This window comes from Notolepis coatsorum (assembly GCF_963971535.1).
Source record: "Notolepis coatsorum genome assembly, chromosome: 19".
In the NCBI taxonomy this organism is placed as follows: Eukaryota; Metazoa; Chordata; class Actinopteri; order Aulopiformes; family Paralepididae; genus Notolepis; species Notolepis coatsorum.
Window position 1 is genome coordinate 69,909,389 of NC_140183.1, and position 14,089 is coordinate 69,923,477.

The 14,089-nt window shown below is 43.7% G+C and overlaps 1 protein-coding gene across 1 annotated transcript in view; it reads right to left on the reverse strand.

The window, feature by feature from the left end:
- Positions 1–14,089, reverse strand: part of cdkal1 (CDK5 regulatory subunit associated protein 1-like 1) — a 773,897-nt gene that overhangs the window by 66,511 nt on the left and 693,297 nt on the right. The window contains exon 13 of the mRNA XM_084335967.1: positions 8,533–8,616. Within this exon, the coding sequence (XP_084192093.1) occupies positions 8,533–8,616 (84 nt within the window). The remainder of the gene's footprint in view (positions 1–8,532; positions 8,617–14,089) is intronic.

Sequence of the window (14,089 nt, forward strand, 5' to 3'; positions counted from 1 at the left end):
AGCACCACAGAAAAGCAGCGTTTTCCCCCCTAACACAACGCCACATTGTTAAGTTTGCTGGCCTATCCCAGGGTGAATTCAAATGAAAGAAGAAGAAAAAAAATATATACTAAAACAAATCATTCACCGCCGTGCCGATTGTTTCCCGTTCAATTTACGGAAGCCCTCAAGGTCAAAAAACGATAGCAACAGCTGCCAGATTAACCAATGGGATTTGTCGGTTGTTTTTATTAGTTCGCCATGGCAACTATAAAAGTAGGCAGAATACAGCGGGGAGCGCGGGGGGGGGGGGAACAAAGACTTATAATTATGGGATATTGTGGAAGGGAATTGGTTCCTAATGAGTTGCCACTATAAATAAAGATTAGATCTGAATGCGTTTGCTTTCAAAAACACTTCTAAAGCACCCAGAGACTCCGCGCAGGGGTGCGTATATACAATGGCATAATGCAGATGCGTACAATTCTTTTTGTTTTTCCATTTGCGATCTCGTCAGTTCTCATAGAGGTTATATTAGAGGTATATAAGTGCCAGAGTTTTAAGGAGCATTTCTGTTATTTTCTTCCGCCTAATTTGTTTGGCGTATTGAGTTGTTTTTTGTTTGGCGTGGAAGCAGTCTAGCCACGGGATGGAACTGGAGAGGCAGGGCTTGCTGTTCTGGTCATCGCTGTACAAACATCAGCACAATAAAGCCAAAGCTAGCGTCAAATGAACGGTTATCACAAAGCTAACATGAACATGTTTCATCATTCTCAGTGGAGTGGTGTAAAATTAACAACAAACACCCCACCCCCAAAGAAACCTTGAAACAGTCACAGTTCTCACACGTCCAGGTCCACCAGCCAGAGTAAATTATTTGTCCACCTGCCAAAAATCGAATCTACCAGCAAAATAATTAGTGATATTCGCCAGAGGGTCTGAGACTATGTCCTCTCCATATTAAAGAGTTAGTTAGAAAGTGGCAGTGTTGTACAGTGACAACACACCGTGTTCACAAGTCTCCGTGGTTCTCTCCCTCTAACAGTAGAGGCCAGGCGGGAGAGACAGTGATGAAACACACACCAGTCAAGACACTGATGGACATATGGAGGAGAGGGAGAGAGGGAGGGAGGGATGGAGAGAAAGAGATACGGGAGATTGAAGTCCACTCTCAAAGTACAGACTCTACACTCGCCTAATCAGAACACCTGCTGTGCCCTGTGTGTGTGTGTGTGTGTGTGTGTGTGTGTGTGAGTGTGAGTGTGAGTGTGTGTGGTGTGTGGTGTGTGGTGTGTGTGTGTGTGTGTGAGTGAGAGTGTGTTAGAGTGTGTGGCCCTACTCCTCACAGCTTTGATGGATATCTCATCTGATAGCTCTAATAAGGGGTAATCCCACCTGTGCGCATATGCGTGTGTGTGTGCGTGCGTGTGTGGGAGCAGGTCATCTGAGGCCCATTACAAGGTGATTAAATGATGAAAGAGCTTGTCAGGTCTCACTGGAGAAAGCCTGTAAAACACACTCACAGGTGGGACGACTCCCATTAGCACCGTCAGGTCAGATATCCATCCATGGTGTAAAACTGAAATTAGAACGTTTGTCCTCACTCTCTCCCATCCATCAGCTCTCTCTCTCTCTCTCTCCCTCCCTCCCTCCCTCCCTCCCTCCCTCCCAATCCCTTCCTTCACTTCTCCTCTCACTTCCTCTTTCTCTCCGTCGCAATCATGCATTCCCCTCCTCTGCTTCCTCCCCCTTTACCACTCCCACACATCTCCTGCTCCTCCTTCTGTCCAACTCTACTTCACCACCATTTAATTCTTAACACTTTCCTCCTTGTGTCTGTCATTCCATCTCTCCGTTCGTCTGTCTTGTTTATTGTGCTATATTGTTTACACTGTTTATTTTTCTTTCCTACATTCAGATAACATTTTATTGCTTACATTTAGGTATTTCTAGTATTACCCTGCAGATACCTGTACCTCCCCTCCCCCCTCCCCAATGCTGCCCGATTTTCCCAAGGGGATCAATAAAGGAATATCTTATCTTTCATATTCCTGTCCGTCTTCCTGTAACAGAAAGTTTTAATTTCAATTAAATCAATAAATCAACTACACTAATTTCAGTCATCCCTGAAAGAGAAACCAGCTATAAACAAGAAACGAGACACGATACAATGAAAGATAATAATAATCACAGATAGTTTCAGTCGCAGGCTCGATTTTTATACCTCATACCTCATCATCATACCTCATCACCATACCTCATCATCATACCTCAGGTCATGCTAGCTTGTGTTGATTACATAATAACTATTTCCCCCACACTCCCCCCACACTTCAGGAAGGGGGCTAAATAATGCTACAAAGTTAGGCTACATTTTGGCAAGAGAAGGGGTCAAGGGGTTGACCTTGACCTCTCACCTCAAGATATCGGAATGAAAAGGGGTTCTATGGGTAGCCACGATTCCCCCCTTTATATACATCCGCACGTTATGCTAATGCTGTAGTTTGGGGCAGAAACCATGCAGTCTTTTGCATGCAATGCAAATGTATTATTTTCGCTTATTCTAAAATGGTGTATCCAATGAGCCCAATCATATTCATGGGTGATGATATTAGTCCCCATAGTAGCCATTTCCTTGTAGAGACATGTTTTTATTTGTAACTTGACCTCACTGTGACCTTTAGGATAATCACAGCTCTAATATCTAAGTGACTACGGCAACCCTGTATTCAGTTCACCATCTGACTCTCATAAAATGTCCTATTGTTATCCATAATGAACACATGTATTTTCATACCAATGCTTGTTGTGACAGACCATCTGTTGAAACTGTAGAGAATTGTTTTTCTCCGTCACCTCAGGTCTTTTGGGGCAAGTAGACAAATTATTCTTCTTTAACTTATTTTACTTCTGTGATTATGCATGTTCTACAGTATTGTAATACCACATGGTGCACGTGTTTGTCCATGACTCTAAAGACAAAACTGCTCCACCAAATAAAAATCGGCTCAAAGATTGCAGGCAAGCTCCTTGAGAAACTCTATGAATCTGCCTACTGTAATAACATATTAAAGGGGCACTTCGTCGAAAAACACAGATTTATTTTGCGCATATTCTTACACATATGCCAAGTCTCTAAACCGCTTTGTACATCATGTTCACATCATGTTCTAAGCACTTATACACTGTGAACCTTCACAATTATGACTAGAAAAACGTGACACAGTGCTTAGCTTCAGCTCAAATGAACCCATCTTTCAGATGATGTCACCACTTCTATGTGGCATCTGCTGTTGACCTGCTATCTCCCCCTAAAGACCCCCCAAAGAACAAAAAAGGGTCTATGTGGGTCTCAGAGAGTTACATGCTGCTATCAAGGCATGCTGGTATCAACGAGATAATAATAGCCTTAACCTCTTAAGCCCTAGCCATATATTCAGAGAATTTGCCTAAAAGTACATATCCAACATATTCATCAGATTGAGACGTGTTTCTTTTCTAGACGTTCACAGAAAGGTAAAGAAACAAACTGCGTTCTATTTTTATGGCAATACCGTTCAGGTTTGTTGGTTTTCATGATTATGTATTGTGAGACATAATCATGAAAAATAACGTTGACAAATTATTTCACGCCAGACGGCTCCAAGTTGGACAGGGGCTGGCGTGAGCTGGGTAGTGTAGTTTTATGAAATTCGAAAGCCCATCGAAAAGCCCTGGGTCTCTTCTTTTATAGGACTACACTCATGTTTGACTGCGCCATTTCCTCACGTCAATATCCGCCGGTTTACGACTCAACTCGCTGAGATTTCTATAAACTCATATGTATTCATATAACACTACAAAATAATTGGTAAACAAACGTACTGTAGTGCTGAAAATATAAACTTTGACTGCTGTTTTGATATGGTTTGGGTCTTTACTCTTGGCTACATTTGAAAAATAAACGCTCCATTAATTAATACGGACTGTATTCATCTATTTAGGACGTGAAATAAATCTCGGCCCGATACGGGGCCCGTCGGGCTTAACCCTTTCACTGCCACACTACAGAAGGTTAACCCGTGATAGTAAAGGGTTGACCTTCCGTAGTGTGGTAGTGAAAGGGTTACCCGACTGTTGTGTGGCAGTGAAAGGGTTAACCGTCTGTGTATTGTCACAGTGAAAGGGTTAACCGTTTGGTAGTGCGGCAGTGACAGGGTTAAGACAGCCGGCTCTCTAACGGTGATGCACCGACACTGCCGTGACACAGTGGTGTCTCGGGTCGAGACGGGGGCCGCGGCTCACAAAGGGTTACAATCAACAGATACCTGAGGGCCGACAGTGCAGTCGGGAGCCAGAGCAGTCGTCTGGTAATCTGTACAGCGAGTCAGCAGGAAGGGTACGACTCTGGCAGCTAAGGGTGAGTAAGATTGTTCGTAAAACAGTGTCGACCTGTTTTGAGTGCATAGTAGTAGTATATACTAGAATAGTAGGTAGTAATATAGGCAAGTATAGTAGCAACGTGCATACTAGTAAAAGACAGTAAGAAGGTTAGGTTTTTTTTTTTTTTTTTTTCAGGTATTGATTGAAGAGGTGTGTTTTTAGTCGACAGGCGATTGCGCGGGGCTTCGGCTGTCCTGAATGTCTCTGATCGTCTTTATGCTAATTCATGAACAAAGGCGTAGCGCCCCCCTGCGTGCCGGAGGGAGGTGTGTGATTTACCTCAATTGGCACGTTGCCATCAGGTGTGTAGATGAAATGCCGGAGTTGGGACTCGTCTGACGGGATCAGCGGTTTATATAGAGCTAACAGTGGCGGAGACAGAAGAGGGCAACCCAGGTCCTTTATCCCGATCCACGTGCCAACCCAGTCGAGGCCACTTCGCTCACTCTCGCACGCCTTAAAAAGTATTTACGGTACGTGAGGTTTCATTTGGAGAGGGCGCTCAATCAGGGTTAAGTTGAACCTTTGTTAATCCCCTCGTGGGAAATGTCTCCTCTGCGTTTGACCCGTACTAACTATTTAGGGGCAGTGGTGCATCTGGAGATCGACTCCAGTTGTAATGCCAGTACCTTGCTCAAGGGCAGTGGCAGGAAACCTAGCATGCATTTTGGGTTACTAGGCTGCATGCATACCGGTACATAATTCACATACATCTCTTTTTGTATATATACAGGTAGGTGTGTGTGTGTGTATCCCTATACGAAAGGTTTCATAAACAATTTGATAAATAATTTTTCTATAAATGTTAGTGAGCAAAGACATCTAATAACTTAAAGCAACAATCCGTGATTAACGTCATTTACTTTTTACTTCACATTTTTCAGAATTGTGACTTTCATTTTGGAACAGACCTCTCGATATGCACGTACTGTACATGCATGTGTATACTATGTACATGTGTGTCTGCGTGCGCGTGTCTGTACACGAGTCGGTGTGCAGCACGTCCCTCGGGCGAAGACATAACAGGAACATATTGTTACACCAGTAGAACTTGAACATGTTCTCGTGTCGTCGGACAGAGTGCTGGTGATTTACAGCTGTGGGACATATTACATTTCACTGTCTGAAAAGAGGAGGGGGGAGGGGGGTTACCATTAATGAAAAAACATTAAACAGGGCAACATGTTCTAGCCTGGAGTACAGGCAACTGACACACGTGCACTGAACCCCCCCCCCACACACACACACACACACACACACACACACCTGAACTGAGTGACACTTGTAACTTGAGTTTATAGCCCGCAGAAAGACACACAGATGAGAGGAGGAGGAGAGGAGGAGTGGAAGGAGAGGAGGCGAGGAGAGGGAAGGTGAAATGATTACACTTCCTGCCCCGACGCTAATAAAAAGCATCAAAACTTCAAACGTGCCTCTGCTGATCGTTAAGGCAGGGCTAAATTGATTTATTTGAAGATGTTTGAAACAGATTTTTTCTTTTTTTACAGGTTAGTAGAGGGTCTTTGAAGCCATGTGTGTGTGTGTGCGTGTGTTTATCCATGTGTGTATATATGCCTGTGTACCACTGTATATGTGTAATCATGTGTGTGTGTGTGTGTGTGTGTGTGTGTGTGTGTGTGTGTGTGTGTGTGTGTGTGTGTGTGTGTGTGTGTGTGTGTGTGTGTGTGTGTGTGTGTGTGTGTGTGTGTGTGTGTGTAAAGGATGGTATGCATATATCTGGAGGGCTGACCCTGATCACACTACAGTAAAAAGCAGAAAACATTGCTGTTATCGCCTGCCAAGTGCTTGGCTGACCACCCCAGGGCGTGTGTGTGCTTGTGTGTGTGCGTATGTATGTATGTATGATGAAAGCTAACCTACTTTTTGGCTAAGCTATAGCCACCTGCTGAGATGGGACACGTAGAGTGAAGCTGTCTGTACATGATCAGGATTCTGGCCAGTCGGTGGGAAACTCCAGAATGCAGGGAGGAGGAACTTCTCTGTGGCTAATCTCATTGCTATATACATCCACGCTATGAAGCATGAACCCTCTTGACCCCTACGGTCACCGGGGTCTGGTCTTCTAACTGTCCTGGGATCAGAGCTAAACGCGGTGATGCCGCATTCTCGTATTACACCACACATGGCTGGAATAAACTCCCGGAGGATCTGGGATCTGCCCCGACCCTGGTTTGCTTTTAACCCTTTCACTGCAGCACTACCAAACGGTTAACCCTTTCACTGCGACAATACACAGACGTTAACCCTTTCACTGCCACACAACAGCAGGTTAACCCTTTCACGGCCACACGACAGAATGTTAACCCTTTACTATCACACTAGTAAAGGGTTAACCTTCTGTAGTGTGGCAGTGAAAGGGTTAAAAAAAATTGCCTTCAAACTTCTTCTGTTCACCTCTGCTTTCCAACTTCAGCTAAAATCACTGTAATTTGTATTTTTATGCATTTATACTGTGATCTTTAAGTATTTTTTTATGTTTTAATTGTTATGCTGTAAAGGTAAAGTTTAACGTGAACAGCGGCTTTTCATAAGCATTGTGATGTAATGGCTTAGGTGGCTCGGAAGGTGGAGCAGTCGTCTGGTAATCCAGAGGTTCCTGGTTCGATTCCCGCTTCTCCAGTGTGTCGAAGTGTCCTTGAGCAAGACACCCCCTAATTGCTACTGATGAGCAGGTTGGCACCTTGCATGGTTGCCTCCGCCATCGGTGTGTGATTGTGTGAGTGAATGGGTAAAATGTGAGGAACAAATTGTAAAGCGCTTTGGATAAAATAGCTATATACATGTAACCCTTTAATAAAGTGGCTATGTGCCTTTAACATAGACAATGACTTTGCAAAAGCATTGTGATTTATTTAATTGGTTATGTGCCTTTAACACATTCAGTGCATTTGACCATATTAGGGCTACCGTGCCAATAAGAAAGTCAATGGGAGGTCGGGGAAATTTGTGAAGGCTTAAACTATATCTTAAATTATGGCTATGGGTCTAAAACACCCCTCGCTAATCAATGGGGAGACTGCGACATTTGCGAGTGCTTAAAATATATCTTATATTATAGCTATGGGTCTAATACACCCGTCGATTGTCAGTGAGTTGCTTCCAGTCAACATGCACAAAACGGATTGTTTTTTCATCCATACATTTTCATTTTATACCATTTTGAATATGAATATAGTTTGGGTGCTTCTGAGTAATTCCAGGAATAGACGCGATAATAGCGTTTTAGCGGAATCACGTTGTCATTTTTCGCCTGATTATCGAATCTTCCTGAAATCAACGCTAGATTATCATTATTATCCTTCCTCGTGCATACATGAAATGGCCCTCACAGATGTAACGTTGTAAACGCTCATACTGCCGGAGTATTTAAACCCCGCCCGCACGGCTCAGATCGTCCCAGAAAAGAAACTACACCATTTATAATGGAGTGCAATACCGGCTGGAAGGCGTAGGCGGCGGTATTTGCCCTTTTGCGAGCTCAGACCCATTCCCAATGATAACATCAGGCTGGATGGATGAAAAATGTATGGATATAGCTAATAAAAGAAATAACGATTAAAACCCGACTTTTCTCGTGATTGGCGCTGAATGAGTTAACATAGACAATTACTTTTCCAAAACATTTCTTTTAATCTATTTCATGTAAATCACCTTGAATTGTCTCTGCATGAAACATGCTATATAAATAAACTTGACTTGACTTGGTAGCCTTTTGGAAAGGTCAGCAGCTACCGCGGGCCAAGACTGAAACAAGTGTAACTTTGAGCACGGCGGCGAGTGGCAATCTTGAGCCAAAGGTAGCGTCGCCACAGAGTTGTGCTCCGCAGCGCTCTATATACTGTAGAAAAACATTGGCCCGGCCAGCGAACAGCTATTTTACCACTGATCACCCAGAGACAGCTTAAGTATGAAACATGAGCATTCGCTTCATGCCGGTATATGAGTGTGCGTGTGTAGTGGTCCGGATTGTGCCACATGATGCAATGTTAAGTGGGGGAGGGGCCACATGATGTATGTTAAGTGGGGAGGGGCCACATGATGTATGTTAAGTGAGGGAGGGGCCACATTATGTCCGCACTGTGGGGGAGGGGTTCGGATGAAGTATCTTACCTGTTCATAGAACTTGTTGTGGGCCACATAGTACTGCGTATCAAATGACTCCTCCGTTACCAAGACATACTGCCTTTCTCCTATCTGTGAGAGAGAGAGAGCGAGAGCGAGAGCGAGAGAGAGAGAGAGAGAGAGAGAGAGAGAGAGAGAGATTAATTAGGAGCCAAAGCACAAGCTGGTCATGTCCCCCAATTTCATTATCTTACTAACTGACCACTAAAAGTCATGCTTTTCCCCATAACTACTTTATGAAGCGTCAGTGATTGCTTCCAGTCTACCTAGAACAAACGACTTCAGAGGCAATTCATGATAGAGAGAGAGAGAGAGAGAGAGAGAGAGAGAGAGAGAGAGAGAGAGAGAGAGAGAGATACAGTGAGGCAGTGTTTGCATTGACAACAAGTTTATCTCAGCTTAGCTTGTGATTAACTTCCAAACAAGAATCATTCATAGTGTGTCTGTGTGTGTGTGTGTGTGTCTGTGTCTGTGTGCTCATGTGTGTACTTGTGTGTTTGTGTGAGTAATAGCGATGATACATGGTCCAAACCGTAGTAACACACTGCACCAGAGTCCGTGCAGTGTTTATTATTAATTAGTCAGATAGTCCTAACAGTTCACCGCCACCGCCTCACCGTCTGACCAGTTTGACTGCAATACACACACTGCGCTGCGTTGCTTCTTTTTTCAAAACCACATACTTTGATTTCAGATAGTAACCCTGTACGTCAGGACGGAAAAACCGACCTGCGCTGAAACAAATTCAAAACTTTCATAATTTCCAATACCCTGGAATTCAGGACTGAAGTGTAGCGCTACACCAGCCAACCGGTCGGTCGAGTCCATGTTTAAATGTTGAGCCCTGGATGTTGGAGGTTGCCTAGCAACTGAGGACAACCTTGAAACAGCCCGACGGAGCCGAGTAGTCCGCCGGTCTGTACGGTAGAGGCCTTTATGTGAGGTCCTGCGTGGCCTTGGCTTGTGGCACGACGCGCGGGAACAAGCCAAGTCTGGAATGTGCGGCGAGCACAATTGAGATTCCCTCACGCACTCACCAGTGCGTGACAAATTAAAATGATCCCGGCTCTGACCTGCCGCGATAAAGAAAGAGATCCTCTCCCGGAGTAAGTGACGTTTCTAACTAGTCGGTAGCAGCAGCAGCCTGCAGCTCACGCTGTTAGCCGCGTGTTCATTGGATGGAATGAAGAAACGGTGAAGATGAGAGAGAAGGAAAAAGAACAGGAGAGTGAAAGTGGTTGAGAGGAGAAAAAAAGACACACACAGGTGTGCACATAAGCAGACACAGAAAGACAGACAGACACACACACACACACACTGTACACACAGGGCACATACGCAGACACAGACAGACAGAAAGGCACACACACACACACTAGGGAGTGCACATAAACAGACAGACACAAACACAGATAGACACACAAACTCTCACACGCACACACACACACACACACACACACACACACACACACACACACACACACACACACACACACACACACACACACACACACACACACACACACACACACACACACACACACACACACACACACACACACACACACACACACACACACACACACACACACACACACCAGCTGCTAACGAAGCGATGCTATCTATTTCCTCTTTCTCTGGCTTCAGATAAGAGCTGCCGGTTGATTTAATGAAATCCAAAATATGATTACAGCGTCTCCACACACACACTGCATCTCCTAACTTAATACACCGTCTGTGATTAGCAGAGAGAGAGAGAGGGAAAGAAAGATGGACAGAGATGAAGAGAGAGAGAAAGAGAGAGAGAGAGTGTCCCAAACGTGAGTTAATTGTGGTAAAAGCGGTTACCATGACAACCATGCACCAGCTAAAGGTAATAGTGGATAAAGGAGGATGAAGATAGATAATAGGAGGAGATATGTAAATCACCCACGGAACCCATTCATTATGCTCCAGCTCAAAGCTCTTCAGCCTCCATGAGCGCAGTACATTCCTGTCTCAATGAGACTGCAAAAACAACAACATCATATAATCAAGTCTTTCGAGGTTCATAAGACCAATTTGAAAGTCTATCGGTAAAGTTGCAATGATGCAACGTTGGTATAACAATAGGTTTACTGTTGCACTGATGTACAATTACACAAATCTGTTCGATGCCGCTGTTTCTCAAATGTTTACCACTTGCCCTTGAAGAAGTGGGTGTTCAAAAGAGCTTCAACTGCTCTAATTGAATCGTCAACATTTTATTGTACAAATATTATCCATGCGTTTCAGAATTCAATGATGACTAGATTCCTTAGGTTTTCTAGCGATTAAGGACGTTCTAAAGGTTTCCCCAGACACTTACGTTTCAGCAGTTCAGCTAAAATAATACCATCGACTATTATTCAGGTCCATGGTAGAAAACACAAGGTGTGTTGGAAATATGAACGGAAAAAAAAACCTATTCATGCTCTGTTATCAAGTGGAGGAAATTATCTGTATTGCTGATTGATTGAACATTTTATTAACAGATTGCAGAATGGGTACAATACAGTACAGCTCAATACACACAATTGTTAAGGGGATGCAGACCAGAGAAAGACTTTCACCTGGTTTACATCAGGGTCCCCCATTTTCAATTCATCATAACATATATGACATACATGACATACAGGTAGGCAGTACTGTTGCATCTAGACATTTATGACATACCAGATCTACAAATACAGTACTGTTTGTGATACAAAAATTGTCTAAAAAAGAGTATATACATACATTGAGGGGGATGAAACTGTACATTGGAGGAGGTTGGGTAGGTGGGGTGGGGTGAGGGGGGGGGGGACTGTACATTGGAGGTGGTTGGGGGTATTGGGTGGGGGGAATTGTACATTGGAGATTCTATTGAAAGAAAACTGAAAGGGTAAAAGTAGCCATGGATAAATGCTGCTGTTGGCTTGTAAAGAAAGAGGAAAGATAGATAGATAGATAGATAGATAGATAGATAGATAGATAGATAGATAGATAGATAGATAGATAGATAGATAGATAGATAGATAGATAGATAGATAGATAGATAGATAATATTTTATTATTATATTGTATTTTTTGCACAATCGAAGGCGGGCATGGCCACCTTCATTTCACTATATGTCTTGTGTATGTATGTGACGATTAAACCTCTTGAATCTTTAACCAATATTTCCCCCCCTGTTCAACGGCAGTGTGAATGGTGTTCAGTAAGATCGGCTGAGAGCTACTAAAACATACACTGTGTAATGTGTACACACATGAACACACAATTTGTTGAAATTGGAACATCTCTGGTAACGGCGAGAAGTCAAAATGACAGGTAAGGTCCTTTAAAAAGTGAATTATCAATATGGCCTCAATTCAGGCGTACTTTTGGACTCCTGGGATTCCCTAACAACAGCCCCATTTGCAACAATCACCTCTTTATCCCTCCCCACACTGACGCAGCCTTCTCGACCTGGCAAAGGTCAGGCCTAGTTAGATTGAGGGACCTCTACATCAATAAGGTTTTCTGTAGTTTTAGTGATCTGTGTGAAAAACTTGGCCTCTCGAGATCTCATTTATTCCGATACTTTCAGGTTCAGAACTGGGTTAAACAACATAATGCATCCTTCCCTAATATCCCCCGTAACTCAGTAATTGACACAATTTTGGACATTCCCACAAATCAAAAATGTCTTGTATCAAGGATTTACAACCTAATCTCCGGTAACACAGCAACCTCTCTTGATAAAATCAACGTAGATTGGGAAAAGGAATTGGGCGATGTTATAGAGGAGGGTGTAATGGGATGGAGTATTGGCCAGAGTAAATTACAGTATGTCTTGTTCCAGGCTCAATCTGATGCAAATCAAGGTGGTCCATCGCATCTATTTTACTAATTCTAAACTCTCCAAAATATATCCCAATATTACAGATTCTTGTAATAGATGTCACATGTCCCCAGCAAATATGACACACATGTTTTGGTCTTGTCCTCGCCTATACAGCTTTTGGACAGATAATTTCAAACACCTCACCCAGGCCTTTGACATGGAGTTAACTCCCAGTGCAGAAATAGCCATCTTGGAGTTTTACCAGGACTGGATTGGGTTAGAAGAAGAACAATAGATAGCATTGCCTTTGCATCACTATTAGCACGCAGAAGGATCTTGCTACAGCGGAAATCACCATCAGCGCCCAAAGCATCCCTATGGCTCAAAGATCTCATGTTCTTTTTAAATTTGGAGAAAATTAAGTGGGTCTAGTGAAAAGTTTGAAATAGTTTGGGGCCCTTTATTGGTTACATAGCCAAGCTAAAGACACTATAGGACAAATGAGAAGGAAGGATGAGTGAGAAATATATGTTGTTCTCTGTTTTCTGTTGTGTATTTGTACGATTAGGTAGGACAGAGGGGGGGGGGGGATACTAAATGTACCATTGAATGTGTATTGTATTTCACTGTACCTTGATGACGAATAAATACATTTATAAAAAATTCTCAAATACATTTATAAAAATGTTTAAGTCCGCCTCAGGGGGTGTGCGAGCAGTGCGGTCGCACAGGGCCTCGCGGGAAGGGGGGCCTCGCAAAAAAAAAAAAATAATAAAATTATTTAAAAAAAAATGTATATATATTTTTTTTTTTTGTGAGGCCCCCCTTCCCGCGAGGCCCTTTTTCATCACAGACCTAAAATCTAGTTTTGCTTACATGCTTATATATTTCACATTAGACGTTTGTAGAATAGTGTTCCGGGCTCTGCGGCTCAGCTGCTCTGCAGATAGACACGTTTGTAGAATAGTGTTCCGGGCTCTGCGGCTCTGGGTTTTTCTTTTGTGCAAAGCATCGTTGGAGGACTAACACTAGGGGGAGCCGAGCTGGTTGGCGTCGGTCTGGTAGTCGGTAGAGAGATGTGAAGAAGACCGGATCCACGAGGGAAGGGGCTACAGCCAGGTAGAGGGTCTATTCAGCGCTATCCAGAGGAGCGAGTGGATGTCTTTTGAAAAGCAGCATCGGAGCAGAAGAAATAACACTGTGTGCCATAAGCTTGTTATCAATACCAAGTATGATTAGGTTATGCCAAGACGAAGAGGACGTTCGGCAGATGGACTGAAGATGAAAGTTGTTGCGTGTTAGAACATTCAGTCAGGCTATAGCTATGTTGGCTAGTAGCAATTAGCTAAAGGCAGGGACAGGTAACTAGTGTTAGCTAACGCTAGCTAGCTAGCTAGCGTTAGCTAATGCTAGCTAACTAGCGTTAGCTAGCTACGTTATCGAGTGCTGTTCCGGGGGGACAATATCATGGATGGGACTGGTACTTTTCATCTCCATGGTAGGAAAATGCGTCGACGTCATCTCCTTCCAACTTTGCCATTGAATCTGCGTTAGGGTGAGTTTTTCAAGCAATCTATTCTGTTCCCGCTGTGGTCTCGGTCTCTCTGTCTCTCTCGTGCTACACCCACCCGCCGTGGTGTAATGTCGTTCTCGTGCTACACCCACCCGCCGTGGTGTGTGCCTCCCTCTCTCTCTCTCTCTCTCTCTCTCTCTCTCTC